Source organism: Ictidomys tridecemlineatus, chromosome 10 (assembly GCF_052094955.1).
Source record: "Ictidomys tridecemlineatus isolate mIctTri1 chromosome 10, mIctTri1.hap1, whole genome shotgun sequence".
In the NCBI taxonomy this organism is placed as follows: domain Eukaryota; kingdom Metazoa; phylum Chordata; class Mammalia; order Rodentia; family Sciuridae; genus Ictidomys; species Ictidomys tridecemlineatus.
Genome location: NC_135486.1, coordinates 110453123 through 110479957, shown reverse-complemented (window position 1 = coordinate 110479957; position 26835 = coordinate 110453123). Strand labels below are relative to the sequence as shown.

Below are 26835 nucleotides of genomic sequence, written 5' to 3'. Positions count from 1 at the left end.
AAATTGTCAAAGTCTGACTCTGATTAGGGGTTCCTGATTCCTAAATCGGTGGTCCTGCACAGAAGTTAGAGATGGATGGAATCTGATCCCTGCCCCACAGCGCAGAGTCGGTAGCAAGAACATCACTTTTCTCTGATCCAGAGAAATTCGAGGGCCCTGGCCCAATCTGGGATTCAAAGGAGGGCTCTAGGGGGGTAAGCAGACCAAGAGAAGAGATGGTGGGCGGTATACAAAGGCTGGAAAAGAGGTGAGGGAAAGTGAAGACATTACAGCCAGAAAGTAGGGAAGGCTCACAAAGAGGACGGGATCTCAACGGCATAGAAAAACAAGCAGTACTCAGAAAACAGCTGCGACAGAGAAAACGGCGTGAAAAGCCAAGAGGCAAAGAAGACCTCATATCTACCATGACCTCGGCAGATCGAAAAAGGCGCCGACTCTGGCCTCTCGGTCCAGACGCTCAGATTGCCCTCCCGGCCCGCTCAGCTGTCGTTCCAGGCTGTAGTTGCCAAAGTACAATACTTCAGAACAGAAAAAACACTCACCGGAAACCAAGGCACCTAGGGCCGCCGCTTCTCTATTGACGGCTTCCGCCCCTCGGGGGTCTTTTCAGGAAGAGGCCCCCGTGGAGCCCCGCCCCACCTCGCGCGGAGATTACGTCACGGTAGGTGTCTGAAGCGCTGCCTGTATAGATCCCGGCGCCGCTGTCGCCCCTTGCCTTCACTTCCCGGAAGGTGGCCCGCACAGCTACGCGTTTCCCCAGGCGGGGAGAGTAGGGGCTCTGTAGCCTGGCAGTACGTAGGCGGAACTAAACTCAGGCGACTCGCGAGACAGTCGGGTTTCGTGAGCCGGCCTCCGTGAGGTCCCGGTCCTCGCGGCGACTGCGGCGGCGGCGGCGGGGGCGCGTGGAGGGAACTGGGCCGGGCGGAAGAAGTCGAACACAAGGTATTTCCGGTTCCGGTGTCAGTTCGAGGCGCCGCCGCCGCAGCAGCGGGAGCCGCGATGCCTAAAGGAGGTGAGGGGCCGGCGCGCGTGGCCCGCGGTCCTGGTGGGGCGTCCTGGGGCCGGCTCCCGCTGCCCCTTCAGCCCGCGGGCTTCTAGCAGAGGGGCGCAAAGGGACGCCGTCGGCGCCGGCTGAGAGCCAGGCCCTGCCCGCGACGCCCGATTGTCCCGGTGGGGAAACTGGGGACCGTGGTGGTCCAGAGCTACTCCCTCCCGGGTCTCAGGCGATTCAGAGGCCCTGGTTCCCTCCGGCCCGGAAAGCCGGACACGGGCGCCCTTCTCCGAGCCTGGTGGTCTGGAGTTTCTTCCCACTGCCAGGCTGCCCGGAGACTGAGTCACCGCGTCCCGCGTGTGTGCCGGGCCTGCCTGCCTCGCGCGTAAAGTGTGGGCCTTTTCAGGCTCTGGCTCAGCCAGGCCTGCCTAGTAAGACCTAACGTGATGCTGTGGAGCCTGGCAGACCGGGCTTTCTTGCCCGCATTCAGTAGCAGCTGAGCGTGTGCCTTCGACCCAGTCGTGTAACTTCTTTGTGCCTCAATTTTTTCATTTGCAAACGAGAAATTACTATTGCATCTACCTCATAGTACTGGTGAGAGACTTAAACTAGGTAATCCACGTAGAGTGCTCAATACAGTGACGAGCAGTCGTTAAGTGCACAGTAGGCGTTAGCAATCACTGTTTGCTGCAGAGTTTGGCTTGCTCTTGAAGGTTTATGGCTTCCCAGTACGTTGTAGGCCATCTTCCATCCTTTTTCCCTTTCAGAACCGCTCGTCTTTCTTTTGAATCTCCGCTATACCATAGTCCAATTCTGTGGCCTTGAACTTATTTAACTTTCCACCTTTTTCCCTCTTCCTCTAGAATACCAGAGTGATAATTGTTAGCTTGGCGAGTTGGCTATGACTGAATGCCTGACTAAAATGGCAAAAAGTGCCTGCCTAGCTCCTGGCAAAGAACAGATGTTCAGTTAATATTGGTACCTTACATGTTATGCTGGTTAATGCACTCAGCCCACAGGAACATCTGCCTGGAATTTTTCAAACCTAAATTATTTTCCGACTCTACATTCATGCTTTACAGAGCTGAATCTATTTAAACGTAGTTCTTTGCTGATTTATTGTGACACTGGGGGAGCCGAGTCTCTTAGGTTCCCTACACTTTTCATCTGTAAAAGACAATGGGAATACCCAATGAGACTTTCTGGTTCCAGGGTTGGAGGATACAACTAGAACATTTTAAATATGAATTCATGGCTAACTCACTTGGTCTTTTGTGAAAAACTTTGCAGGCTGACAAGTTTTTCTTGCTTGGGTTAATTTACTTGAAACAGCACAAGAAAACATGAAGATGTTAAGAATATGAAATTCTCCAAGAGCAAAGGACCCAATTGTGCTTTTTATTAAAAAAAAAAAAAAAGTCTTGAAGTGCCTCTGATAAAAGTTACAGTAGAGCAAGCCAAAGTCAGTATGTCATAGCCAAGTGTAGTGGATGAGAGCCTGTAATAACCAATTTTGAATTATTACCATTGCATGAAATATTAAGAGGGCAAGAAAGGATCTTGCCTTTTTTTTTTTTTTTTTAACAACAAGCTTGGTCTCACAATAGGCCTTTCATGCATATAGCTTAGATACTCCTGGGAACCCAGGTAGTCATTAAAAATGGGTGGTGTGGGCTATAGCAACCCAATTATGGCTCTGCAGCTGCTGTCTAGGAAATCAAAGGAGGCAGTATCTCTGCTACTGTCTCAAGAGTCTGGAGCAACTCTGGCTGCTCATTAGTAATTTTCTGCTCACAGTGAGGAACCCTCTGGAAATCAGGTGGGTCTCAGCTTTTAGGAGAGATCCTGTGTTGGGATGGAGGCTACACCCACCTCTTCATCCTCTAGGACCAACAGAGGGAAGGATGCCCTGCTTTAAAAATGCAGATGGTTTTGGCACAGTCTAGTGTTCTGGCTCTAGAGGGTCAGGATACAAACTCATTCTTAGGTGAACTTTCATTGCTAGTCACATTTTTAACTCTCAGATTATAGTTAGTTTTATTTTCCCCTTTAATTTTGCCAGGTGAATTTCAAGTAGAGTTGGGGGGGGGCGGTTGCATATCTGGGTTTGAACTCAGGGGCACTCAACTACTAAGCCACATCCCCAGCCTTATTTGGTATTTTATTTAGAGAATGGGTCTCACTGAGTTGCTTAGTTCCTCACCATGGCTGAGGCTGGCTTTGAACCTTTGATGCTCCTGCCTCAGCCTCCCGATCCACTGGGATTACAGGTGTGTGCCACCGTGCCTGGCTCCAACTGGAGTTTTTGCTGACAGGTTTTGGGGTCATTTCTCCTTAAGTAGTCTCTTTATACTGAACCAGAATGAAATTTTTTTTTTTCTTCTGACATTTGCCATAAAGTGGGGGTTTTGTTTTTTTAAATGTTTTTAAATTTTGGTTATTGTTTTCCCATCAAATGCTGTATTACAAAAGTAACAATCAAGGCTGCGGTTGTGACTCAGTGGTAGAATGCTTGCCTAGCACGTGTGAGGCCCTGGGTTCAATCCTCACACCACATAAAAATAAGTGAATAAAATAAAGCTAAAAGAAAAGAAAAATAACAATCTTAGCAAACATTTGTAGTGCTTATCCAGTGCCAAGCACCTTCTGCCAGCTTTGCATATGTTAGTTAATCCATTTTCATGGCAGCCCTATGAAGTAGGGGCTCAAGTGAGGAAACTGCTACTCAGGAGGTTAAATACCTTCCCAAAGTCACAATCTAGGGAAGTGGTAGCCCTGGCATTGGAACCCAAGTTTTGGACTCCAAAGTTCTTACTTGTCACATTCTGCTTTGATCTTAAGTCTCCTTGTCTACAAAATGAAACCAGCAATGCCTCTTGAGCCACAGATTTGTTCTGAGGACCAAATGAGCCCATGGCTGTGACAACATTGCAAGTAAAAAGTCCCTTAGTGACAGCAGAGGTATAAATATTACATGTTTTTATGCCTGCATCTAAGTCTACTGTGTTTTAATTCTAAGGGACCAGGGGATTTAGTTATTTATTCTGTGCCATGCACATGTCCTCCTCAAGATTTATTTATGGGATCTTGCATTCATCACACAGTTTGCATCTACTGGTCATGAGTTGCTTCTTGTGTCCCTTTGAACACATGAGGGTGAGGGAGGTACAGGTTTGATTGGTGCTTAGCTGTAGCCTCTAATGGGAGTGCTTCAAGTAGGACACAACCCTTTGGGGGGGGGCGTTAAAGTAATCAGGACAGCTACTTTCTCTTACCTTCCTAAACTGCTCCTTGTTCAGGGAGAAAGGGAGGCCACAAAGGCCGGGCAAGGCAGTATACAAGCCCTGAGGAAATCGACGCCCAGCTCCAGGCTGAAAAGCAGAAGGCCAGGGTGAGTACATATAGTCTGTCCAGCCACTCCAGTGGTTCAGGGTGGTGCCTGGCCTCTTTGGCTCCCATAGAAGCCAGGTGAGGACTAAGGGTAAGCCAATGTGGGGGTGGGGAAGGTAGTGGACAGCAGATGTGAATTCTGGTAACCAGCCATATTAGAGGGAGACCATCCCGTGACTGGCTCTATTAGAAAGAACTTGGTCCACTTGGCAGTATTTGCTTAGTGTGCCTGCCTTCTTCTGGGGACTCTCTACTGTCCTTCTGGAGCTTGAGTTCCCTTGCAGCCCACCATTTCTCTGATGCATCCTGTGGGACTGCTTGCCATACTCCACACAGCATGCTGCCCTACCTTTCCACATCCCCAGTGTGCTCTTTGCTCCCAGCTCTGTTCAACATCACCATCTCTGTGATCTTGCTGGTGCTACCCACATGCCCTCCAGTCCATACTATCTATCCCCTCTTGTCCTGCAGTACTTTGTCCAGGCTATTGTTGGTGTCCACGTCCCCTACCACACCATAGATCTTCTGTGCTTGAATTCAGAGCCCAAGAGAGCATAGTCAGGCCTCCAGAACCCGCAAGAAAGCAGAGAACACCTCTAGGTGGAGAGGTCTGGGTGAGCCTCATTGTAGAGTTGGAAGCTGAGAAGGACCTTGAAGAAGGTGTGAGGAAGTGCTATGAATAGAAGGAAGATATAAGGTTTTTATTTTATTTTATTTTATTTTATTTTTTTGATGGGAAGGCAAGAAATGTGGAAGAAGGCCACGTGCTAAGGTGTGATCTTGGGAAGCTGGTGCAGCAGGGTGGTACATGGGCAGGACCAATTAGGAGTATAGAACCAGGGAGTACTTGCCCAGGAAAGCCAGTACAATTTGGCAATATGTGCAACTGGTGGGACAGCTGGTTTTCAACCCCATAGCTGGGGTTTTATGACTTGAGTGATTAACTTCTTGCCAGGCTGTCCAAGGTGGCTGCAAGGAGCAGGGCCTTTTGCAGATGTTCAGGGGGCTCACTGGATTGTGGGACTGGCCTCCAGGCCATAATGATGAATAGACAAGCTACCTGTCTGACCCAAGTCCCCTATTCTGGGCCAGGACCACAGAATAGTTTCCTTGTCATGCTTGGTCACAGCCTTCCAGAGGTTTAATGTCAGAGTTTCCCGTCATGTGGTAGGGGGTCACAGTCTTGGGGGTTTGTTTTGCATTTTTGATTCTGCAGGTTGTCCATTTCTGAACAGGAAGAAGAGGAACAAGAAGAAGGTGGTGATGGGGCTGCAGGTGACCCCAAAAAGGAGAAGAAATCTCTAGACTCAGATGAGAGTGAGGATGAAGATGACGACTACCAGGTACTGAGTCTGGGCTCATTCAATAGACATATCTTGAGAACTATTTACTCCCAGTCCTCATAGTAGATGCAGATAAAGTTCTTGCTCTTAAGAGTTTCATTTCTTTTGTGTGGTAGAGTGGGGTACTGGGGATTGAACCCAGGGTCACTCTATCACTGAGCTACATCCTCAGCTCTTTTAACATTTTATTTTGAGATGGTCTCACTAAGTTGCTAAAGTTGACCATAACTTGCCTCAGTCTCTCAAGTAGCTGATATTACAGGCATGTACACCTTGCCTAGCAAAGATTTACATTTTCTTTCTTTTTTTGGATCAGGGATTGAACCCAGGGATGCTTAATCACTGAGCCAAATTGGGCCTCATTAAGTTGTTGAGGCTTGTCTTGGAACTCGCAGTCCTCTTGCTTCAGCTTCCCAAGGTACTGGGATTATAGGCATGTGCCACTGCGCCCAGTTCCAAGGATTTATATTCTAATGGAGAGATGCAATAAAAAAATGAAAAATGGACAATATTAATTCAAGTAGCGATAAGAGTTATGAATAAAACACTGTGACGAAAGATAAATAGAATAGTGTTATAGTGATGAAGTAACTTGGAAACTGAGATGAGAATAAGATGGAGCCAGCCATGTCAAAACTGGTGTGTAGTCAGGTACAGTGGCACATTCCTATAATCCCAGCAGCTTGGGAGGCTGAGACAGGAGGATTGCAAGTTCAGACCCAACCTCAGCAAAATCGAGGCCCTAAGCAACTCAGTGAGACTTGTCTCTAAATAAAAAATAGGGCTGGGGATGTGGCTCAGTGGTTGAGTTCAATCCCTAATACATACAGGACCCCAAACAAACAAATAACTAACCAACCAACCATCCAGCCAACTAACCAACCAACCAGATTAGCAGATGTAAAGGCCCTGGGGTGGGAATAAGCATGGCAAGTTCAAGGAGCAGGAAGGGCCTGTAAGGCTTTGAATTTTGGGGTAAGGAGTAGAGTGGTTTGGGGTGAATGAGGAGAGGTTGGCAAGGACAGCACCTGTGTAGCTGTTGAAGGGGGTTGGGTTTTATTAGGATTGGAAATGGGCAGCTGGTAGAGTCCTTGATTGGGAGAACTGACCAGGTTTGTTTGTAAAAGATGGTTTGGGCCTCTTTGTGCACAGTGAATTGTAGGATGTTAAGGGTGGAGGCAGGGAGATGGCGGCGTGTGTCTATAAATTGGTTTGTGCTGGGGTGGTGGCAGTAGCAGTGGATAAGAGTGGACATATTCAGGCCATACTTAGGGGTTGCTGAAGGAACGAGAAATTAAAGGTATGCTTAAGATTGACAGAAGGAACAGGTTAGGTGAGGAGTGATTCTCAAGTTCTGTCTTAGGTACATTCTAGTGTCAGGTGTCTGAATGGAGGTGTAGATTGGATATAGGTATGTGGAGCTCAGTAGAGTGGTCAGATTGATTAGTATTCGGAACTGTATCCCTGGTCATTTAAGGAGGAAAGATAGGATTTTGTTTGTTTGCACATATTAATTATACAGAATGGTGAACTTTGTTGTGGCAATTTAAACACGAATATAACATAAGAAAAGATAGGATTGTCAAACCTTGAAACTGACCAAACCTGCTGGAGACTGTTCTTGTTTCTTCCTGAACTACCCCAGGGGTGGTCGGAAGTACAGGCTTTAAGTTCTTGAGCCAGCTTCCAAATCCATAAACTCTGCGATGCAGTGATCACTTTGATTCTCAAGTTGCATTTCCCATTCATTTTCTATGATTGGAAGCATTGGAGTGAGTTCTGAGAAAACACATCTGTAGTTCACCCTGCCTGAGGATCTAACATATGTTGGAGGAAGAATCAGGCCTGGGATTCTGTGGAAAATTGCTTCTGGAGGAAGTAGGGAAGTAGTGTTCTGTGTTGAGAGCTACTGTCTACTTCTTGGTTGACCATGAGCAAGTTATTTAACCCTGAGATTTCATTCTGTTGCCTCTGAAACAGATAATAGCCCCCAGTTGCTAGAGTTGGCATAGATTGGGCCCTTGTTGCACATGCTCATTTTCCTTGCCCCTCCAAGGCTGGTGAAGATATGCCTGTGTGCTGTCCCCACTTGAGACTTAGGCCAAGCATCCTGCGGGCTGGCGGTGGAGCAGGAGTTTGTCCCCATCCAGATGGGCTCTTAGGAGATGGTGGGAATGACTTTCAGGGGCTCTGCAGGACCCCAACTTCTCTAACAACCAGCTTCTTGCCTTGTCCTAGCAAAAGCGCAAAGGTGTAGAAGGGCTTATCGACATTGAGAACCCCAACCGGGTGGCACAGACAACGAAAAAGGTCACGCAACTGGATCTGGATGGGCCAAAAGAGCTTTCAAGGAGAGAACGGTAATGTCTGCTGGGAAATCTTGTGACAGCACACAGGCTGGGATGGGGGGTTGCTGAGGTGCTCGGTAGTTGGGGTATGGGGGTGCTCCAGCCATGTTGTTTGTTTATTTCTGCTTCATTTCATCCACCAAAGGCTCTACAATAGCTTCTCAAAAAGAAATTATATATAAACACATTTTTGTTTATCTATAGAGACAAGTAGACAGCAGATTCCAACCTGAACATTGCATTTGAAGTAATGGCCCAAGGACAAAAGGGATACCCTGTAGTCTCTGGCTGCATCTTACCCTTTTGTTTACATCCATCCATGGTATTGTGGCCATGGGGTCTGGGGGATCTGAGCTAGCTAGAAGGCAGCACAGCCTAGTGCAGGGAAGTGTTGCTCAGCTGAGTCAGCTGCTGTGAGTCCCATGTGAAAATGAAGCAGCCTTCCTTATGAGTTGTGTTAAAGTTGAGATCTGGTACTAACGTAAGTCCTTGATAAGAAGTGGGGTTTTTTTGTTTGTTTGTTTTTGTTTTGTTTTCCTTTCTGATATGTAGTGCTAGGAATCTTGTATTGCTGCTCTGCCACTGAGCTGCATCCCCAACCCCAGTGCCCTGACTTTTGATGGCCACCAGAGCCTTTAAGAAATGGAAGTCTACTGAGAAAAGCAGCCCTAGTTTCTCCTTATCAAGTTGCTAGGATTTCAGTTCATTATCCTGTGTGTACCCAGGTTGCCTAGGAACATGTCTATGAAAACTCTGCAGGGAAGTCCCATGAACTTGAGATGTGGTTGGAGGCCAAGAAGGACTCTCCTTATCTCCCTACCCCTCCAAGTAGCTTCACCAGAAAGCCATTTGCACCACTGAGCTGGTGCTGGTCTTCCCAGAGAAGAAGGGCTTTAATGCCCTTTAGTGGCACATTCTGCCACTTCACCGCAGAGCACCCTTTCACAAGTCACTGCCCTTGCTGCTCCTGCCTTTTGGGTTGCAGAAGATAATCATAAAGGCTAGCACTCTGCCTGGCACTTGGCTTTCACTGAGGGGGCCCTGCAGAACTTTGGGCCTGAGGACTCAGAGGTATGTGAGTATGGCGCATTCCTGCTGGGGGAGAATCTACTAGACTGATGGGTTATCTCCTCAGTTCTGTAGCAGACTGTTTTGTCCAGTTTTCCGGGTGAGCCTTCTGCTCATCCCACTCCTCATGGCTGTTACTCACCCATCTTCTCTCACTGGGCTTCGTGCCTTGTTTCTCAGTACTCCCCAGCCTTGTGGACTGTGAGGGCCTCTAAGAGGCCAACTGTCTCCCCTCCTCTCCTGCCAAACAAGTTCTCCCCTCCTTCAACACTTGGCTTCTCTAGATGAGTGCAAATGGCACCCTGTGATTGCATGCCCTGAAGGGCATCTCCTTGAGTTCAGAGTCTTTGGCTTGGGAAGAAAATACTCCTGTTTCTTATAAAATGTGATTTTCAGTTCCTTGATCCAGGTCATTTTCTCTAGAACATAACAGTTCATTTGGTTTGGGTCAGCTTTTTTCACTGTGCCCACCAGACTCTAGTCATGAATCCATCAGGCATCTTCCTGTGTTGCTACAGCCAGTCATTGTCCCCTCTCATGCCAAGGCTTTCTCACAGGGTTTGCCATCTGAGCTCATTCCTTCTGCTTGCTTATTTGCTGAGTGTCCATCAGACAGGGATCACAGAGCCAAGGCCCCTCCCTCAGCTGGAGCACCCTCTTCTACCTGGGCCCCAGTCCTGAGTGCTTAGCCTTCATTCTGGCTCCTACATCCAGCTCAGCTAACGGTGTGGGGAAGATGTCCCCTGAGACACCATTTTATCCAAACAGAGAAGAAATAGAGAAGCAGAAAGCAAAAGAACGCTACATGAAAATGCATTTAGCTGGGAAGACAGAGCAGGCCAAGGCTGACCTTGCCCGGCTGGCCATCATTCGGAAACAGCGGGAAGAGGCAGCGAGGAAGAAAGAAGAGGAGAGGAAAGGTAAGTCCCAGGGATGGTTACCTGCCTCGTCTGGGCAAGCCACCAAACCTTTTGCTTTTGTCCTTGTCCATGAGGTCAGAGTGGGTGAGGACTGATGCCGAAGTCTGTTTGGGCACAGAATCACGAGCCACCACACACCTAGTAGATTCAAACAGCAATTCTTTATTCCCAAACTCACACCGGCCCTCTACAAACACGTTCTGGGGAAATCCAAGTTCTGCCCGCAAAATTCACATACTCCACCAGGCTTTTAATCCCAAATACTTTCTGAATCCCACAAGAACTCAACGGGAACTCAGGCAGCAGGATACGCCCTATTCCCAGCAGGAATAACCTTAAACCTGGAACCGTCCTAAACCAGGAACACCCTAAACCCAAGGAGCGGGATACTCCCTAAAACCTGCAGGATACACCCTAAACCTGGATCCGCCCTAATCCAGTAGGATCCTCACTAAACCAGGATCCACCATGGTCACCTTTCTCAAACATACATGCAATGTCACTGCGAATGTCCAAGGCAGGTCCATTTCCACGAGTCCTTCCTCTAAGCAACATGGGGTACGCTGGCAAGGAAATTGTCATACCTACTTGGCTAATGGCTCTCAGCAGACTGATAACTGCCTGACCAGGTTATCTAGTAGAGACTTACTCTGCATGTACAGGTAGAGAGGGAGGCCCCTGCTCACCACCCCTCAGAGTGCTGGAGGGTCCAGCAGCATTGTGGAGTCTCAGCAGAGCACTGAGAGCAGTTGCCTCACCGATGGCAGGAGGTCTTAGAGTGCCAGGTCAGACCTTTGAAGCTGGAAGGTCTTGCTAAGGTCTTTGGGGCCTTGTGAAGCCAGAACTGCCTGGAGTCACTATCATCCATCCACTGGGCTTGGGAGGTGGTGAATTCCAGCCCAGGTGCCTCTCTTCCTCATGCCCTACCAGAGGGAGGTCAGGGTGGCCATGGGGGCTTGGTTGGTTTATAAACATTTTATTTAATATTTACTTTTTTAGTTGATGAACCTTTATTTTATTCACTTATTTATATGCAGTGCTGAGAATCGAACCCAGTGCCTCAAACATGTGAGGCAAGTGTTCTACCACTGAGCCCCAGCCTACTTTTTCTACTTTTTTGTTTCTTTTTTGTGGTGCTGGGGTTTGAACCCAGGGCCTTGTTCATGCAAGGCAAGCACTCTACCAAATGAGCTATATCTCCAGCCCCCTACATTCTACTTTTTAACCATCTCTTCTGGGGCCCTGAAAGCCCTTAGAGATCCTGTTGTCCTGCCTCTTTGCCAAATTATGAGGAAACTGAGAGTGGAAATGAGAAATCAGTTGCTCAGGAGCATTGTCACCCACACTGGAGATCTGATTATCCAGACTCAGCTTGCTTGACAAACTAAGCAGGAAAGGACTTCATGTGTAACTATGTGAATGGTGTTACTGACTTGAGATTTTAACATTAGAACCCATGGGGAAAGGTTGGAATTATGGGGTTCTCCCCAGGATGCAGGGAGGAGTTTCCAGAACCCACTCGATTGCATATTAGTGGGTCTTTATGGATAGGGCAGCTTTTGATACAGTGATGGCAGTCACTCACTACTTGAGGAATGTCTAGGTGCCTGGGTCTTGGAACTTCAGCAGACTTCTCCTGCAGGGGTTGTCCACCTGGGCCCTTCTCTGGTCTCTCTGCCTACCTGCTATCTATGTACAGTGGTTTTTGAAGCTTCTCAGACATGAAGTTTTGGGGGTTGTGAGGGATGGATTTATTTTGTTCTAACTCCTGCCCTCCCCTCCCACTCCTCAGCAAAAGACGATGCGACTTTGTCAGGAAAACGGATGCAGTCGCTCTCACTGAATAAGTAAGCACGGCTGTGGATGAGAGGCCAGGGGCTGGGCCTTGCCGCCAGGACCCCTCCCGTGCCACCTGCCCTGCGCCCTGGTGCCGCTGCAGCAGCCCCTCACGGCCAGGAGCCCCCCCACGGCCTGGGGCCTCCTCTTCATCTTGGCACAGAAATCGTTTGGGGGGGTGTGGGGGGCTGGGGGGAGGGGGCAGCTGCTATCTTTGAGACAGAAAGATGTAGGACAGCATTTCATATGTAACCATTTGAATGTTTTTGCTGTTTTTAGAATTCAGAACCCTGGTTGGGGGGGTGGGGGGCGCCTGGGAGGTGGGGTAAGAAGAGCTTCCATTTGTTCAGTAGATTGCACGTTAGTGGGTGGTCGTGCCAGGGGCAGCTGCTGATAAGTTTATGACAACTAGCCCCAGTCTGTGTTGCCTGGGTGCTCACTCAGAGAGGCTGTTATCCAGGAGCCCGTGTTCCTGGGTCCCTGAGGGTCATGTCTGGTCCCTGGCCAGTCCCCTCTGACTGAGGCCTCTTCTCTCTGCCCTTCCCTGCCTCATTCCCACCCATCTGGCCAGGGCTAGTGCCCATTTTTAACCCTACCCATTGATCATTTCAAGAAAACCTCTGTTTACTGTGCAGCACCCAGGCAAAACATGCTCCACAAATTCAACTTGTATATTTGGCAGATTAAACTTGACATTATCGTAAGCTTTGTTTTGCAATCTGTCTTTTGGCTCCTGTGCCCAAGCCATTTTTACTTATGGTGGCACTCAGGCAGGGCACGTAGCAAACCTTCTGTTGGGTAGCATGTGCAATATGAAGGGATTATTCCTGGTCCCACAGCAGGCTACACCTTCTCCAGGTGCCCCCTGGTGGTAACAGCCTGATTCTGTGCTGGAAGAAGCTTCCCAAAAGCTGAGCGGTATCATCACATTTAGCTTTTACCGTATTTTATGGTGGGGACTGTCAGTGGGGAAACATCAGCAATGGGTTGTGCTACAGATTCATGTCTAGTGAAAGGTAACCCCACAGCACCTGTCCTGCCTCAGCACCCATCTGAAGCATTCTTTACCTTTGTATTTGGTCCTGAAAGATTAGTGGGTCTGTTGATGTCGTGGGGTGCCACGCAGGGAGGGGTGTGGGTGGGAGTGGTGTGGTTTGCCAAATGGCAAAATGATTTAGTAGCAGAAATGGTATTGAGCTCCTGACTCCCAGGAACTTCTTACAACATGCCTTGGGAACAGATGGAGAGATTCCACAGTGCCAGCATCTGCATTTTGCCCTAGTGTCCTGTAAATCCTGGCCCCTGAGGAGCAGGAATTCCTCAAGGGGCAATGTCTTCCTGCTGCCTGGAGATCATGTAGCAGTTTCCCAGGCTTGTCTGTAGCCATGAAATGAAGTTCTCTGACAAGATGAAGAAGGTGGTAGCTGTTTGGCCAGGTTCCCATTGCCAGCTCTGAAATTGGGCAGCAGTGAGGTGAGTGCTGAAAGCCGGAGGAGGTCTGTAAATGGCTGGTAAAGAGTCAGGGCTTTGTAAGAATCCTCTGGTGCTCAAGGCAAGGACTTCCTGGTGTCTACAGGTCCAGGAGTATAGGTTTACAGTCTTGCCTGGATACCTGGGCGATGTGTGGACTAAAGCTCCTTGGGCTGGAAGCATTTCTCTATGGCTTTACCAGAGGCCCTCTTAGCAGACACCCCTATAGTTGGGTTTGGAAGTCAGACTTGTGTTTGAATCCTGGCTGTGCCACTTTCTGCCTGTGGGAATTTGTAACATCTTTCTCTGGTATGTGTTTTGGCAGTGCTGGGACCTAAAGCATGGTAGGCCATGTTACTGAGCTATACCCCCCATTTAAAATGGGCAGAACAGGTCCTTCCCAAGATGGGGACACAGTGTTTTGTGTCTGTTAGGACTCCTCCAACTCTTCTACTACTAAGTCACCTGGTCTTTTACCTAGTCACCTAAGCCAGGTAGATATCCCAGCTGCCAGCCCCGTTTCCCCTGCCCCACTGTGTCATTCACACATAAATACTGCCACAGCCTCCTCTTGGGCCTCTGGTCTAGTCTTTGGAATGCAAAGCTAGCTGTGGCCTGCGTGGTCCCAAGAGCTGCCAGGAGCTGGTGAGCCTTCCTTGCCTCACCTCATCCTTCAGCTCCCTGAAGGCCCCCACTTTTGCTCACCAGCCCTTGGTTCATGCTATGCCTTGGCTGGCACCTTCCCTCAGTCTCCTTTTCCTGAACTCTCCTGGGCAGTGGGTTATCTGCCTTCCCCACCAGACTGTGAGCTTCACAATACCAACTCTGCCCTCATTGTCCCCTCAGTACCCAGCAAGGCTTGGCATAGGAAGGCCCTGCAAGTCTGTCAGGGTCCTAGTGAACACTGGTGATGTGTAGCACAGAGCAGGGTCCAGGGTCACCCTCCTTTCTGGACTGGGCCTGCTACCTGCCAGGCTTGGAGGAGCCCAACCCTACCCTGTCAGTGCCATGTAGTGCCTTTTCCTTTAGGGGAAGCACTTTGGAACCTGTGTCACTTCCATTATACACAAGCTGTTGGGGTTGGAGCCAGGGCCTCACACATGCTAGGAAAGCACTCTACCACTCAGCCCCAGCCTCTGAACCTGTCCTCTGCCTCCTGCCCCCACCCAAGAGCTACACTGGCCTTGAATTCTCAAGTCTGTCTCAGCCTCCTAAGTAACTTGATTATAAGTGTGTGCCACTGTGCCTAGCTCCACACCTGTTATTTTAAAGCCAATACTTGTGCTCTCTGAAATAGGCTGCAAGTCTGATGAGGAAGGTGGGCAAGCTTCTGCAGAGCTCCTGCAGGAGGCGCCTGAAAGACGGTAGAGGGAAGCATGCTGCTCAGGGTGGGGTGTGGGTTGGGTGTTGTTGGGGACCCTATCTGCCTGAGGAAAACAGCAAAAGGGGTATGAATGCCTCTTTGCCCATTACTGCAGGGCCTTGCGACAGACACCTCAACGAGGGGACCCAAACTCTTAATGGGCTAACACAGGCTGGGACTGCATTTAGTAGAGAATAAAGGGAGCTGGCAGTTCATTGGTAAGCAGTTCATGACCAGTGGAAAACCACCCTCCCAAACACACAGGCAAGCATGTCCACAATTGCATTTTTATTACCTCCATTTTCTGAAGCAGTTCATGACCAGCATTGTGCTTTGGTGGCTTTTTTTTTTAAAACAATAAAGGAAAGCATTTCTTTAAGAAAAAGGCACATATTCCTTGAATAGGTAAGAAAAGCTCCTTCCCTTCTAAGGGAGCAGTCCCCAGGGGTGTCCCATACTGGTACCCCAGAAGCATTCAGCAAAGCCTTCTCAAGCCCTTCCTGGCCCCCTTCCCCAGCTGCTGGGATGAAGGCAGACTCCCCACAGGTCATTTGATCTTGAGGTCCTTCAGGGCTGACTCCAAGCTCTGCAGGGAGGCAGAATGGGCAGACTGGTTCTCAGCTGTTGTGCCCCCATACACAGGGCCCCCAATCTATGCCCCCTTAGCTCTAGCATAGTAAAGGACAGAACCTGGTCTTTGGAGTGGGGCAGGTCTGAGTCTAAATCCCAACCAGAGGGCATACAAGCCCAGGGGTCAAGGGCTGCTCCATTACTGCACCCCCAGCCCCCAAAATGCCTTTCTCCTGTAGGAGTGAAGGATTGGGTCATCCAGGGCAGCTGCTGGGGAGGTGGAGAGGGGAGAAAGGTCAATCCAGGGGCCTGGAGGGAACTGGGATACAACAAAGTCTCACCTTCACATCCCAGATGCTCATGCCACCATCCATGCCTGTTGTGCAGAACTGTGAGCACTTTGCCTTGCCCCCACTGAGCACTGAGATCTGGCTGTAAGGAGGATGAGAAGCTTGGGGATCCCAGCCTATGCACCAGGAGCTCCCAAACTCCTATGAGATGGAAGTGCAAGATGGAGGTGCCCAGCCAGGGACAGGTTGAGAGTGGGCTTGGGAGTCTGCTTTGGGGACCAGCAATTGCAGAAGACACTGAAGGGCTGGGCAGGGAGGAAGGACATGCACATCTAGGGGATGAAGTGCCAGTAATGTACTGGGACAGGGGAAAAGGGAGAAATGAGGTTGGTTCTAAAAAGATGCTTAGTTGGAAGATTGGGCAGATATAGGTTTATAGCCAAGGGGCTGTTGAAGTCTTGCCATCACCCTGATTAACATGGCTGGCAGCTTTGGGTTTTGGAAGGTCCTCAGGTGACTGCAGAGGGACCCTTACCTCCACTGGGTTCTAGTGATAGACCCACCCACAAAAAGCCTGCTGCTCACAGGCCTCACTCCTAGGACAGTCCAATTATCAGCAAGGCTAATGCTCAGCCCCCGCCTGCTGTGATTTTTGTGCACCCAAGAGAGTTCTCAACTGCTTCCCAGCTGGTGTCCCTCCCTCCAGGGCTCCCCCTGCACCTGACTTCTTGGGCAACCCTGGCCTTGCCCCCACCCTGCCCTCACCTGACACTGTTCTTGTGCACAGAGTCCAGCCCAGCTCCGGCGCCTGCGCCACCTTCAGAGCTGGCCTTTTTGTCCAGGTTCTGGAAACGCTCACGGGCTGTCAAGCCCCGCTGCGAGCTCTGCTTGGGCACATCCAGCCGCCCACCAAAGCTCAGTGTCCCCGCGGCACCATCGTAGGTAAACAGCACTGGAAAGCAGTCATGGCCCTGTGGCCATGTGGGGTTACCACTGAGTGCCTGCCAGGGCAGGCTGAGCGCCCCCATTCTCCACCCAACAGAGGAGAGGTGAGGCAAGGTGCTGGGGAGCATCATATGTCCCATGTGGGGCTTTGATGGCACTTCCACTGAAATGAATGTCCCAGCTTGGGGACATGACCAGGCCATGAAGAATTAGGCCTCAACCCCAGGTATACAAATGGGATGGATATGGGAACTGTCCTCTCGCACAGCAACGCCAGGATCTAGTTAAAAATCTTGGACTCCCCAAAGAGTTCCACCCAGCCAGTTATACCACCTCCAGGAGAGACCCTGCAGCTAGCTGCTCCTCTGGATTTTCTCATAAGGCAACCGGGGAAGCATGTCAGAGACCAGGCCTCCTTCAGACCACCTCATAATACCCAACACTGCACATGAAATGGGAGCAAGTAGTCCTTACTGCGTTAAGCCAGGGCAACTGGGGATTTTTTGTTGTTACTGCAGCATAACTTAACCTATTCTGTCCCATGTGGATATGAATGGGTGTAAGGCAAGAAGGGAACAAGGGAGGGGGGAGGTAGGAGAGCTGTTCCTACCAGCCACCACTGCTTACCGCTGCCACCAGACTGTTTTCGGTGATGAAGGTGAGGGCCAGCAGTGGCAATGTTTCAGAGGCCAGTGTAGCAACGCTGAGGAGAAGAGCAAGGTTAGCCACCGGGCACCACCTCCTGCCTGTGTCTGGGTTGCCCTGTAGCCCTGCACCTTCACCCCTGTACTCACGCCATCTTCTTGTCGGCATCAGCCAGGCACACGGTACTGTCATGGCTGACCCAGGCCACACGGCTCCCGCTGGCTGAGAAACAGACGCCGTGTACCCAGCCACAGCTACTGTTGGACTCAAACATCAGCTCCCCAAAGGGCATCTTGGAGCCCCATGGAGTGGGGGCTGGTCGTTCCTCCACCTCCTTGATGTAGGCAGAGAAGATCCTGCCGGCAGAGGCAAGAAAGGAACTGAGGTTTAGGGGCCTGAGAAGGGAACTCCCTCCCAAACCAGGCTGGTGGGGGACTCTGAGTGGTCAGAGCACAAGCTTGGAGCCTGTGCATTCAAGATCTGGCTCCCATGACCTGTGTCTTCATGCTCAACAAGTCTGGGCCTCAGTATTCCCTTTGTGCAATAAGATGGAGGTGAGGGTGTTCCAGAGCCTGTGGGGACAAACCTGAGAGTTGACTATCCACAATTCACGTGGCCCCCAGAGGCTGTGGTCCTATCATGCCAGCTCTTGGGATGCCCCTCCTCTCTTCTCTCTGCCTGGACCCCGCTCTGCCCTTTCCTACAGGCTCCACCCTCTTCCACTCCCCAGCATTCACCTCTTCTCAATCCACCTGACAGATCAGGGTAGCAGCAAACCAACTCCCCACCCACCAGCAAAGCCTCACAGGATGCCATCCTTTCTTGCCTAGGGCCTCTGAAGTGGCTTCTGGTGCCTGTTATTTTCTAAGTGGAGATTCAGAACACAGTGGCAGGGGTGGGGAGCAACCACCTGCGTGAAGCTGGAGAACTGGTGGCCAAGGCAGACTTAGGCTCAGAAGTTAAAAACCGTGAATAGCAACTGGATACGCTATGTTCTAGTCCTTAAGATCATGAAGCAAGACATGTTCCAGTTTACCAGTCATTCCTACCTTGGTAGGAATAAGTACACCCGCTCACCTCCTTCAGACAAGCCAGGAAACTATAAGGGTGGGAGTTATACTGAGGCAGGGGCTACAGGGCTGTAGACTGGACACATGGTGATTGTTCAGAGAGCAGTTCCTCACTTGGGGTCCCTGGGAGGAGGCTCCCATCTCACCTGCACTTGAAGTCACAGGAACCAGCAGCCAGGAGCACATTGTTGGGGTGCCAGTCCAGGCTGAGGACAGTAGAGCGGATGGGCTTCTTGATGTGCTTGCACACCCACCTGGACACGTGGCCAGACAGGTAGGGGGGAGAGGGACAGGAAGTGAGCATCCAGACCTCAGCACATTGCAGGCCACCAATGTCCTAGGTGGAGAGACCTGGACTTATGTGATGTGGGACAGGCAGCAATGTGCTGGGTCTCCTCTGGGGTGAGGATTCTATCTTATATCCTTTTAACCTCACAAAGTTATTTAAGATACAGTTTCCCAGATTTCAGCTGGGCTTCTGCCTGGTGCCCACCCTCAGCCATGTGGGATTGAGGCCTGTCTGGCAGTTGATGAGTGGCGCCCCGCAGTCTGACAGGCTGGGCATCTGGGTAAGTGACTGACTTTGCTCATCTGCAGAGTGGGACAGACCCAGTCCATGGGGCTGTCAGGAAGTCATGGCTTAGCAAGTGCCCCCAGAAGTGGGGCCTGGGATGCTCTGTGTCCTCATTGCCAAGTTGAGGCTGGGGGACCACTGAAGGACTATGCAGAGTCCCTTGTCTCACCAAGAAGACTTTCCTGGGGTCATGTGAGTAGGGGTCCCAACAACTCCTCCTGTGCCTTCTGGGGACTAGTGCTGCTTCCTGTAGGTCTGCAGTCCTGAGCTTGGACAGTCCCGGGTCCTTCCCAGCCCACTCTGGCCCTGCCCAGGCACGCACCAGTCATTCTCCTGCTCAAAGTAACAGATGGAGATGACACGGGAGCCACTGCCCACAGCAAACTTGTTCTCATTGGGGGCCCAGCGCACACAACGGGCAGCACGGTTGATCCGCAGAATGACGAGAGTGGGCTTCCATGTATGGCCCTTCAGCGTCCACACATAAGCATTGCGGTCTGTGCCGCAGGTCACAATGCGGTTACTCTCAGGGGCCCAGTCGATACCTGTGAGGGACATAGAAAACACTAGGCTGAAGCCATCAAGCTGAGCTAGCTCCACAGGGGTCACATAGGAGGGGCCAAAGCCACAACCTGCAAGGAAGCTGCTTCTGCCCAGCACATGCACTTCCCTGTAGTCCACTATTAACTGGAGAGACCAGGGTTGCCACTGGACCTTATGAGAGCTGTAACAGCTCTCCCAGGCTATCACCATAGGCTTGAAGACAAAGCTAGAGATAGAGTTCTTTATAGAGCAAGAACTGAGCTGCTGGATCAAGCCTCTCCTGAACCTACAAACCTTGAGTTTCTCAGTAACATGAGCCAACATAATCCCTTTACAACCTAAGCCACTTTGAAACAGGGCTGTGTTCCTTGAAACCCAATCTGTTCTGCTTAATTCACTGATTAGGTAGGTGCATGACCACAGCCAGCCCCTCCCTGTTCCCTCACCAGTCCTGACCCACCTGTCACTTGCCCGTTGTGCTCCTTGAGCTCATGCACCTTGGTCCACTTGGCCCCGCTCTTCTCGTAGATGTGCACCTCGTGGTTGTTGGGGCAGATGGCGATCTCTGCAGCACCAGAAAGGGCTTAGCAAGGGGAAGAGATATGGGCACCCAGCACCCTTCCCCATGACTCCCCTCCATCTCACCCTTTACAACCCAGGCTCTCCTCCAGTGGAGTCCCCTGAAACCCCTCAGGCCTTGCTGAGCACCCTCTCACCCTTCTGAGTCTGGCTACCCCTCCCTCATCTGTACCCCCTCAATGCTCCCACAGCCGTCTCACAACCCAGGACCTCTTCCCACCCCACTGCTCTGGCCGTTGGCTGCCCTGCTACTGCTCCCTGTCCCCAATGCCAGCCAGCCTCCTGGCTGCTCCTGACACCTTGGGCTCCTACCCCTGCCCTCCCTGGCTTCAGTGCCACTTGCTCAGAAATGTCTCTTTTCACCCTTTCTAGACCAGTAGCTCTGCCTCCACAGCCTCCCTCTTCAGGTCCCAGCTTCATTTCTTGTCCTTGTACCTTCCCCTCAGGAGACCCAAGCTTAGTGTCCTGTCCTATCCCCCCACCCCTACATGCACCAGCTCCTACAGCAGGGACTGGCTGGCATGCTCCACACCCCCTGAGCTCTTCCCCTTCCCTCCAGCACCTCCCTCAGGACAGGGCCTAGGGGCAGGGTGAAGATGGGTCTCAAGGAGCCCACTGGTTGGGGGGCACTCCCGGTGGGCACTCACGGGTGCGATCCTTATTCCAGGCATGGCAGCTGATGGGCTCCACCAGGAAGCTGTGGTAAGCCATGGCTCAGCTCCTGCACCAAGGGGAGAGAGAATGCAGGTCAGCTCTGTTCCTGCCCAGAGAGTCCAGGCCCCACGTGAACCCCATGGGATCTTTTGCAGGAAGACTACCCCGGTTTCAGAGGGGCACCAGTTTGCAGGAAAGGATGGCAGGGCCCATCTGGGTCTCCTGACAGGCCTGGTGTGTGGCTTCCAGTCCTGGGTCCTGTTCCCCTCCTCCTAAGAGGGCAGGTGTCACAGGATGTCTCTGTGGCTTCAAGGAACAGAGTGAGATGGGCAGATGAAGATCTGTTGTGAGTGGGGTGTGCTGGGACCTGGCCAGACAGGCCGGCACCTGCCAGCTGTGCCTCATGAGTTGATCTTCCACCCTCCCACCATAAGGTCTGGGTGAAGATGAAATGCAGCAATCCTGTAAGTGTCCTAGAATGCAGCACACTGACCCTCCATGCCCAGAGCCCAGGGGCCCAAGGGAGAAGCAGAGGTGGACAGGCCTTCACTTCCTGTGCTCAGGCCTGGGTAATGGGGTTTTAGAGAGACCCCCAAGGTGGCCCACCCATAAGGACATAGGAGGAAATAGAAGCAGCAGGGTGAATGCAGCCCCCTGCAGGAGACCAGCCTCCAGCACTAATAGTGGAACCCTGGCAGGGGGGCAGCTCAGCCCCCACCAACCATTCCTAGCTGTAACGGAGCTTCACAGGAACCTCGGAGGGTGGTGGCACAACACTGGCTTCCTTCCCCAGCTCATACCCTGCTGCCTCTGCAGGGTGCTGCCTGACCTTGGCCAGCCTGGGGCCTCCCATCTAGCCAAATGTGCCTTCTATCACCTGCAGCCCTAGGCCACTCCTGCTCAGCCAAGATGCACCCATCCAGAAAAGACCCAACAAGAACATCGCTTCCCAAACCCAGGCTCTGCCTGTCCTGGAGTGGAGGAGCCCCGAGGCACTGCTTGCAAAGCCACCTGGCCTGGGAACCTCTCTCATCCTCCCAGAATCTGTTTCTTCAGCATCAGGGTGGAAACAGGAATCTTGCCTCCCAAGAGGTGTTGGGCTAGTGAAATAAGGTGATACACCACACTAGGCACCAGGGGGTGTTCAAGACATGGCACTCTTGGGCCATAATAGACGTGATGGCACCTGACCTTGGTTTACCCTTTGAAGAGTTGGTCTCCCCAACCAGGCCAGAGGCTGATCCTGGGGCCCACGTATCCTACCATTCAAGTCTGGGAATCAGTGGCACCTCAGCCCCCTACCCCAAAGCTCACTGCCTGGTGGGCCCTGACTGGTATGCCCACCCAAATGCATACTCTACTTTTTTTTCTTTCTTTTTTTTGGTACCAGGGATGGGACCCAAGGGTGTCTGACATTCCCAGCCTTTTTTTTTTTTTTTTTTTTTTTTGAGACAGGGTCTCGCTGAGTTGCTTAGGGCCTCACTTAGTCATTGAGGCTGGTTTTGAATTTGCAGTCCTCCTGCCTCAGCCTCCCAAGCCACTAGAACTATTAGCATGCCTAGCCACAACCCTGCTTTTACATACAACAGAACATCCTGGAAAGTTCCTGGGCCAGAATAAGACACCAACAGAAATGTGTGCATCTTTATGGTGGAGGGACCTTGTCTGTTTCCTCCATGCCTGGGAAAGGGCCTCAAGTGGATCCTCCTCAGTTGACATTTGCAGAGAAAGTGGACAAGAGAGCCATGTGCACATACAGCCCAGGGTCACATGTGAGGACATTGCTGCAGACAGACACTCTGTGTGTGCACAATGAGCCTTACCCAGGGCAGGGCCCCAGCACGGCTGCCACCCTAACCTCTCTCCCAAGGCCTGTGTAAGGCAAAGCCCCCGCCTTAAGTGCCACCTCAGAGCCTTCGGCCAGGTCAGCAGGCCTGCTGGGGGTTTCCCTGAGTACTTCCAGGGTGGCCTAGGTTTAGGCCATCACTGCCCATGCCAGATGACAAGACTGAGGAGAGGGAAGCTTGAGCCTGTCTGACCAAGCTGCTCAGCTGCCCCAGTTCCACGATCTGAGGTCACCAGCAGGGCAGGGGCAGGGCTGAGGCCAGGCTCTGGTTGGCCCCTGGCGTCCAGTGGGCAATGGCCGCTTCCACGGCTTCAGTGGGAGCAAAAAGGAGGAGGAAGCTGGGGCTGCTGTCTGTGGTGGGGCCCAGAAACTGAACTTGGGGAACCCTGAGCTGGTAGGCAGACCTGACTTTTCAGCAACAATTGTGACACTCTGCATGGGCCCAGGCACATCGGTCCTGGCTATGAAGGTGGAGCGGCCACGGCCACCCCCATCAGCAGCCTCCGCAAGTCCTAGTGAGTAATGCAGCAGGAGGCCCTGGGGAACATTGGCCCTGTTTCCTGGAACTCAGGGGCTGATGGGGGAGGTGCTGGTAAAGATGGCCACAGGGCTGGGCGCGGCGGTGCACACCTGTAATCCCAGTGGCTCCGGGAGGCTGAGGCAGGAGGATCAAAGCCAGCCTCAGCCAAAACGGAAGTGCTAAGCAACTCAGTGAGACCCTGTGTCTAAATAAAATACAAAATAGGACTGGAGAGGTGGCTCAGTGGTCGAGTGAGCCACAGGCCATAGGCACAGTGTGACAGACAGGGAGGTTCAGGCCACACCTATTAGCCAATCACACTCCAGCATGAATTGGGGGCAGGAGAGAAGCGTGAAGAGGGGCTGGAAAGAGGAAGACTCATTTCCCCCTTTTTATAACTTCTGCAAAGCTACTGAAACCGGCAGGGCCTCAGCAAGGACTCCCCAAGCCCTGTATCTGCCAAATGAGGAAGTGGGAGCCCCAAGAGGCAGTCAGCCATGGGGCTCCAGGCTTTCCGGCTCAGGGATCATAGGATGGTTCCCTGGTCAGACCCAGGATCAGCCTCACAGCCCGCCACTTTGCCTCAGGAAAACCTCTAACTACCAAATGGGGTGGGTGGGACAACTGCCCTCCGGGGGCTTGCAGGCCACCCTGCCACTAAAAGCTCACAGGAAAACCCAAATGGGCTGCTTCGCCCCAGTACACGGCCACCAGGCCTCTGCACTGCTCCTGGAGGAAGAGTCTGGCAGGGAACGTGGTCTCGCTGAACCCCTTGATGATGTGGCCCTGAGAGCCAGGGAAGTCTCTGACAGCTGAGGAACATGAGAGAGAAGGGGATCCTGGGGAGTGGCATTGGGACCAGGAATCCACGCGTGGTGCTCTGTGCTCCATTACCCTGGAAATGGTGAGGCTGGGGGAGTGAGGGCCAAAGTGCATGCACACCTCATTTGGCTTCAAGCCACCTCAGGTCAGCCTAGGGGCTGGTTTCTCCATACTCACCGATCAGGTGAGCAAGGCTGGGTGGGATTGGGGGAGGGAGGGCAGTGGGGCTGTGCTCCTTAGGAGACTCAGAATTCCCTGCAGGGGCAATGTGAGGTGGGAGTTTCTATTTAGAGGGTACCTAAGACCACCCACCAGGGTGTGAAAAAAATTTTTTTTTAACATGAGGTCTCAGGCTTGGGATTCAGCTCAGTGGTAGAGCACTTGCCTAACATGTGCTCTGTACCTCCAAATGCCACTCAAAGTGGGGTCTTGCTATGTTGCCCAAGCTGACCTTGAACTTGGGAGCTCAAGTGATCCTCCTGTCTCAGCCTTTCAAGGGCTGGGAACCCAGGCGTGTCCCACCTTACCCAAGAACAACCCCCCCCCCCCATTTTTTTCTTTTTTATTATTACAATCTGTACTTGAACAGAAGTTCAAATGAGGAGGTATTCGTTTTGTTCACCGAGATGTCCCCAGCAGGGATTAGGGGCCTGGACATGGTAAGAGTTCCATGAATGTGGCCTATGAATGAACTGCATCCTCTTCCTGAGGTCTATCTTGGGGGATGGTCCCTGAGGAATGTGCTGTGTTACTTCAGTGGCATGTGGGTGTTATGTGATTTGTAGAAATTTTGGGATTATGTATTCAAATTTTTCTCCCAATGGAGTCAATGGTTAGAAAACCTTGGAAACCTCTAATCTAGGGGACCCCCGTGAATGTCGAGGGGAGAAGGATACAGCTCTCCTCCAAAGCAATATGGGCAAAGCCCCAGGCTGTCAGCTAGGGAGGACACTCTCCCTGTCCCCAGGCTTTAGGGCTGCCTCCTCATGGTGCTGGGTTTAAACTGTCTCTCTCCAGATTGGCTGGGCGTGGGTCAACCTTCTGCCATGTCTTTATCCAGCACAGGTTGCAGCTCTTCCTTGCCTGGTTTTCCTGGGTCTCCCTGATTCCAGAGGTCTGGCTGTATTAGAGGCTAAACTAGGCAGGAGTTGCCTGGAGCAAGGACCTTGGCTCCAGAGGCACTGCAGGAAGTCTCCGCCCAGCTCGCTCAGGCGCTTGGAGGGAATTGCCAGCAAGCCATTTTGGTCTGGGTGCTCAGTATTACTCAACTTCCTGTTGTGGGTAGGAGCCTGGGTGGTGTGATCAGCCCTTGCTACCCCCATTCACCCCTCCTGACTCTGCTCTTTAAGTCTTACAAGCCAGGCAAAGTCAAGAAACAAGACTCAAACAATTATAAGGCACCACAAAGCATGAATTAAAGAAAACAAAACAAAACCCAAAAACACATAAAACTCAATGCTAGGAGGGCTGTGGAGAAATTCTCTCATTTGTTGCAAAATAGTTTAGTCTTTCTGAAGAGACTGATAAACTGAATTCAACAACTGTGTTAGGAATTAATAACATTAGCAGGAACTTTAAATTTGTTGACAATCTTGAGTCACAACCATATGGGTACTAATAACCCCTGATCATCATCATTTTCCCCCCTTAAATATGCTCATTAAAACCCTCTTGGTATCAGTAACAGGGAGGAAAAATTCAGATAACTACAAAGATAAAAGGAAATTGTGATATTAACATGTTGGGAGTCTGGGGATATAGCTCAGTGGTTCAGGGTAGAGCTCTTGCCTGGTAGGCTTGAAGCCTGGGTTCCATCCCCACCACTGCAAACAACAAAAACAAAATAAAAAACACATTATGATGCTACTTATCTACTTATTAGAAAAGACCCATCAATCATGTATAAAGACATATTTTGTACATGAGCAAACAGGCTCAGATAAAAGCAAAGATCCCCTCCAAGTCAGAGTTCCTCAAAGGCACAGCTACGACTGGACCCCAAGGCCCCAAGGTCGGGTCCCTCAGAGCAGACACACATCCAGACTGCAGGCTTCATAACAGCAACAATAGCAAGCATTCATACGCTGTCTGTACCTGGCGCATTGCCAAGTGTCTTACACACATTCTCGCATTTCAGCCTCGCAACTTGAAAGGTCCCCATTGTCCGGATAAGGAAAGTTGAGTCACACAGAGGTTAGGGGGCTCTCCAAGGTCATGGGGCCAGAGAAGGAAGAAGTTGGCATGCTCACCTAGGTCCCCTGTATCCTTCTCACCCTCCGGGGTGCACTGCCCAAGGCTCGCGGAGCCCGGAGACAGCCCTTCCTGGTCTGGCCCTAGGCTCTGATCTGCTAAGGCTCCAGTCACCGCCTGCGGGACCTGGCTGCGCTCCCTGCGTCTCGGGGAAGGAGGGGGCGCCCGGATCCCTCGCCAGGACCCACGCCCGTCCGTCGGGACCCCTCGGACCGCGACTCCGGCGGGAGGCGGCGGCCGGGGCGTGGCGGGGGCGCCAGCTCATTTCCCGGCCTCGGCAACCCGGAAGGCTGGAGGATGGAGGGGAAGTGACTGGGCGTGGGGCCCCGCGGCACTGAGAATCGGGGTGACGGCGACACCCGCGAGGGGCCGATTGGGAAGTGGGGACCGGGAGCGAGGCCGCGGAGGCGGGAAGGGGTCCGCGCGGGCGGGGTCCCCGAGGATGCCAGGTGTGCAGGGAGCCCGCGTCCCCGCCCCCGGGCCCCTCGACCCCGCGAGCCCCCGCGCGTTTCCCTCGGGCGCAACTCGCGCCCCCGCACCTGCAGACGGCCCCTCGGCTCCTGCCGCCCGCCCCGTCGGGCAGCACCCCAGCCCCGCGCCCCGGCCCTCCCCGCCGCCCCGATCCCCGCGCCCGGCGCCCAGCCCCGCGCCCCTCACCTCGGGGCGCCCCGGCCGCGGACTCTGGGCAGTCGACGCGCCGAGCCGGCTCTGGGCCCCGCGCAGCGCCGCAGCCACTTCCTCGTGAGCGGGGGGGCGGGGCCTCGCGGTCTGGGCTCTGGGCCGGGGGCGGGACCTGGG

General features: G+C 52.0%; 2 protein-coding genes across 3 annotated transcripts; one reads left to right on the top strand and one right to left on the bottom strand.

Annotated features, from left to right (window-relative positions):
- The first annotated feature begins 856 nt into the window (after positions 1–856).
- Positions 857–12600, top strand: Pdap1 (PDGFA associated protein 1). The gene is made up of 6 exons (XM_005339734.5): positions 857–1012; positions 4291–4382; positions 5617–5724; positions 7963–8084; positions 9909–10060; positions 11853–12600. The coding sequence occupies exons 1-6, from the start codon at positions 1000–1002 to the stop codon at positions 11909–11911; spliced, it is 546 nt and encodes a 181-aa protein (XP_005339791.1). The 5' UTR covers positions 857–999; the 3' UTR covers positions 11912–12600.
- A 2402-nt stretch (positions 12601–15002) lies between these two features.
- Positions 15003–26833, bottom strand: Arpc1b (actin related protein 2/3 complex subunit 1B). Of its 2 annotated transcripts, none has more exons than XM_078023730.1 (10): positions 26695–26833; positions 20593–20666; positions 19827–19931; positions 19146–19368; positions 18396–18503; positions 17329–17535; positions 17162–17237; positions 16355–16560; positions 15641–15731; positions 15003–15315 (listed from the first exon to the last, which is right to left on the bottom strand). In XM_078023730.1, exons 2-10 carry the CDS (start codon positions 20654–20656, stop codon positions 15277–15279), a joined length of 1119 nt encoding a protein of 372 aa, XP_077879856.1. In that variant the 5' UTR covers positions 20657–20666; positions 26695–26833; the 3' UTR covers positions 15003–15276. The 2 variants fall into 2 exon arrangements, with proteins under 2 accessions (XP_077879856.1, XP_005339788.1); XM_005339731.5 differs by lacking the exon at positions 26695–26833 and adding an exon at positions 26037–26177.
- Between the last annotated feature and the right edge of the window lie 2 nt (positions 26834–26835).

Excerpts from the sequence above, each read along its gene's own strand:
- Pdap1 (XM_005339734.5), top strand. Across the intron at positions 5,725-7,962 it reads ATGAAGATGACGACTACCAG|CAAAAGCGCAAAGGTGTAGA; the intron begins GTACTGAGTCTG and ends GCCTTGTCCTAG. Across the intron at positions 10,061-11,852 it reads GAAAGAAGAGGAGAGGAAAG|CAAAAGACGATGCGACTTTG; the intron begins GTAAGTCCCAGG and ends CCCACTCCTCAG.
- Arpc1b (XM_078023730.1), bottom strand. The coding sequence starts at position 20,656 with ATGGCTTACCACAGCTTCCTGGTGGAGCCCATCAGCTGCCATGCCTGG. Across the intron at positions 16,561-17,161 it reads AAAACAGTCTGGTGGCAGCG|GGCCATGACTGCTTTCCAGT; the intron begins GTAAGCAGTGGT and ends ACATGGCCACAG. Across the intron at positions 15,316-15,640 it reads TGAGCATCTGGGATGTGAAG|AGCTTGGAGTCAGCCCTGAA; the intron begins GTGAGACTTTGT and ends GCCTCCCTGCAG.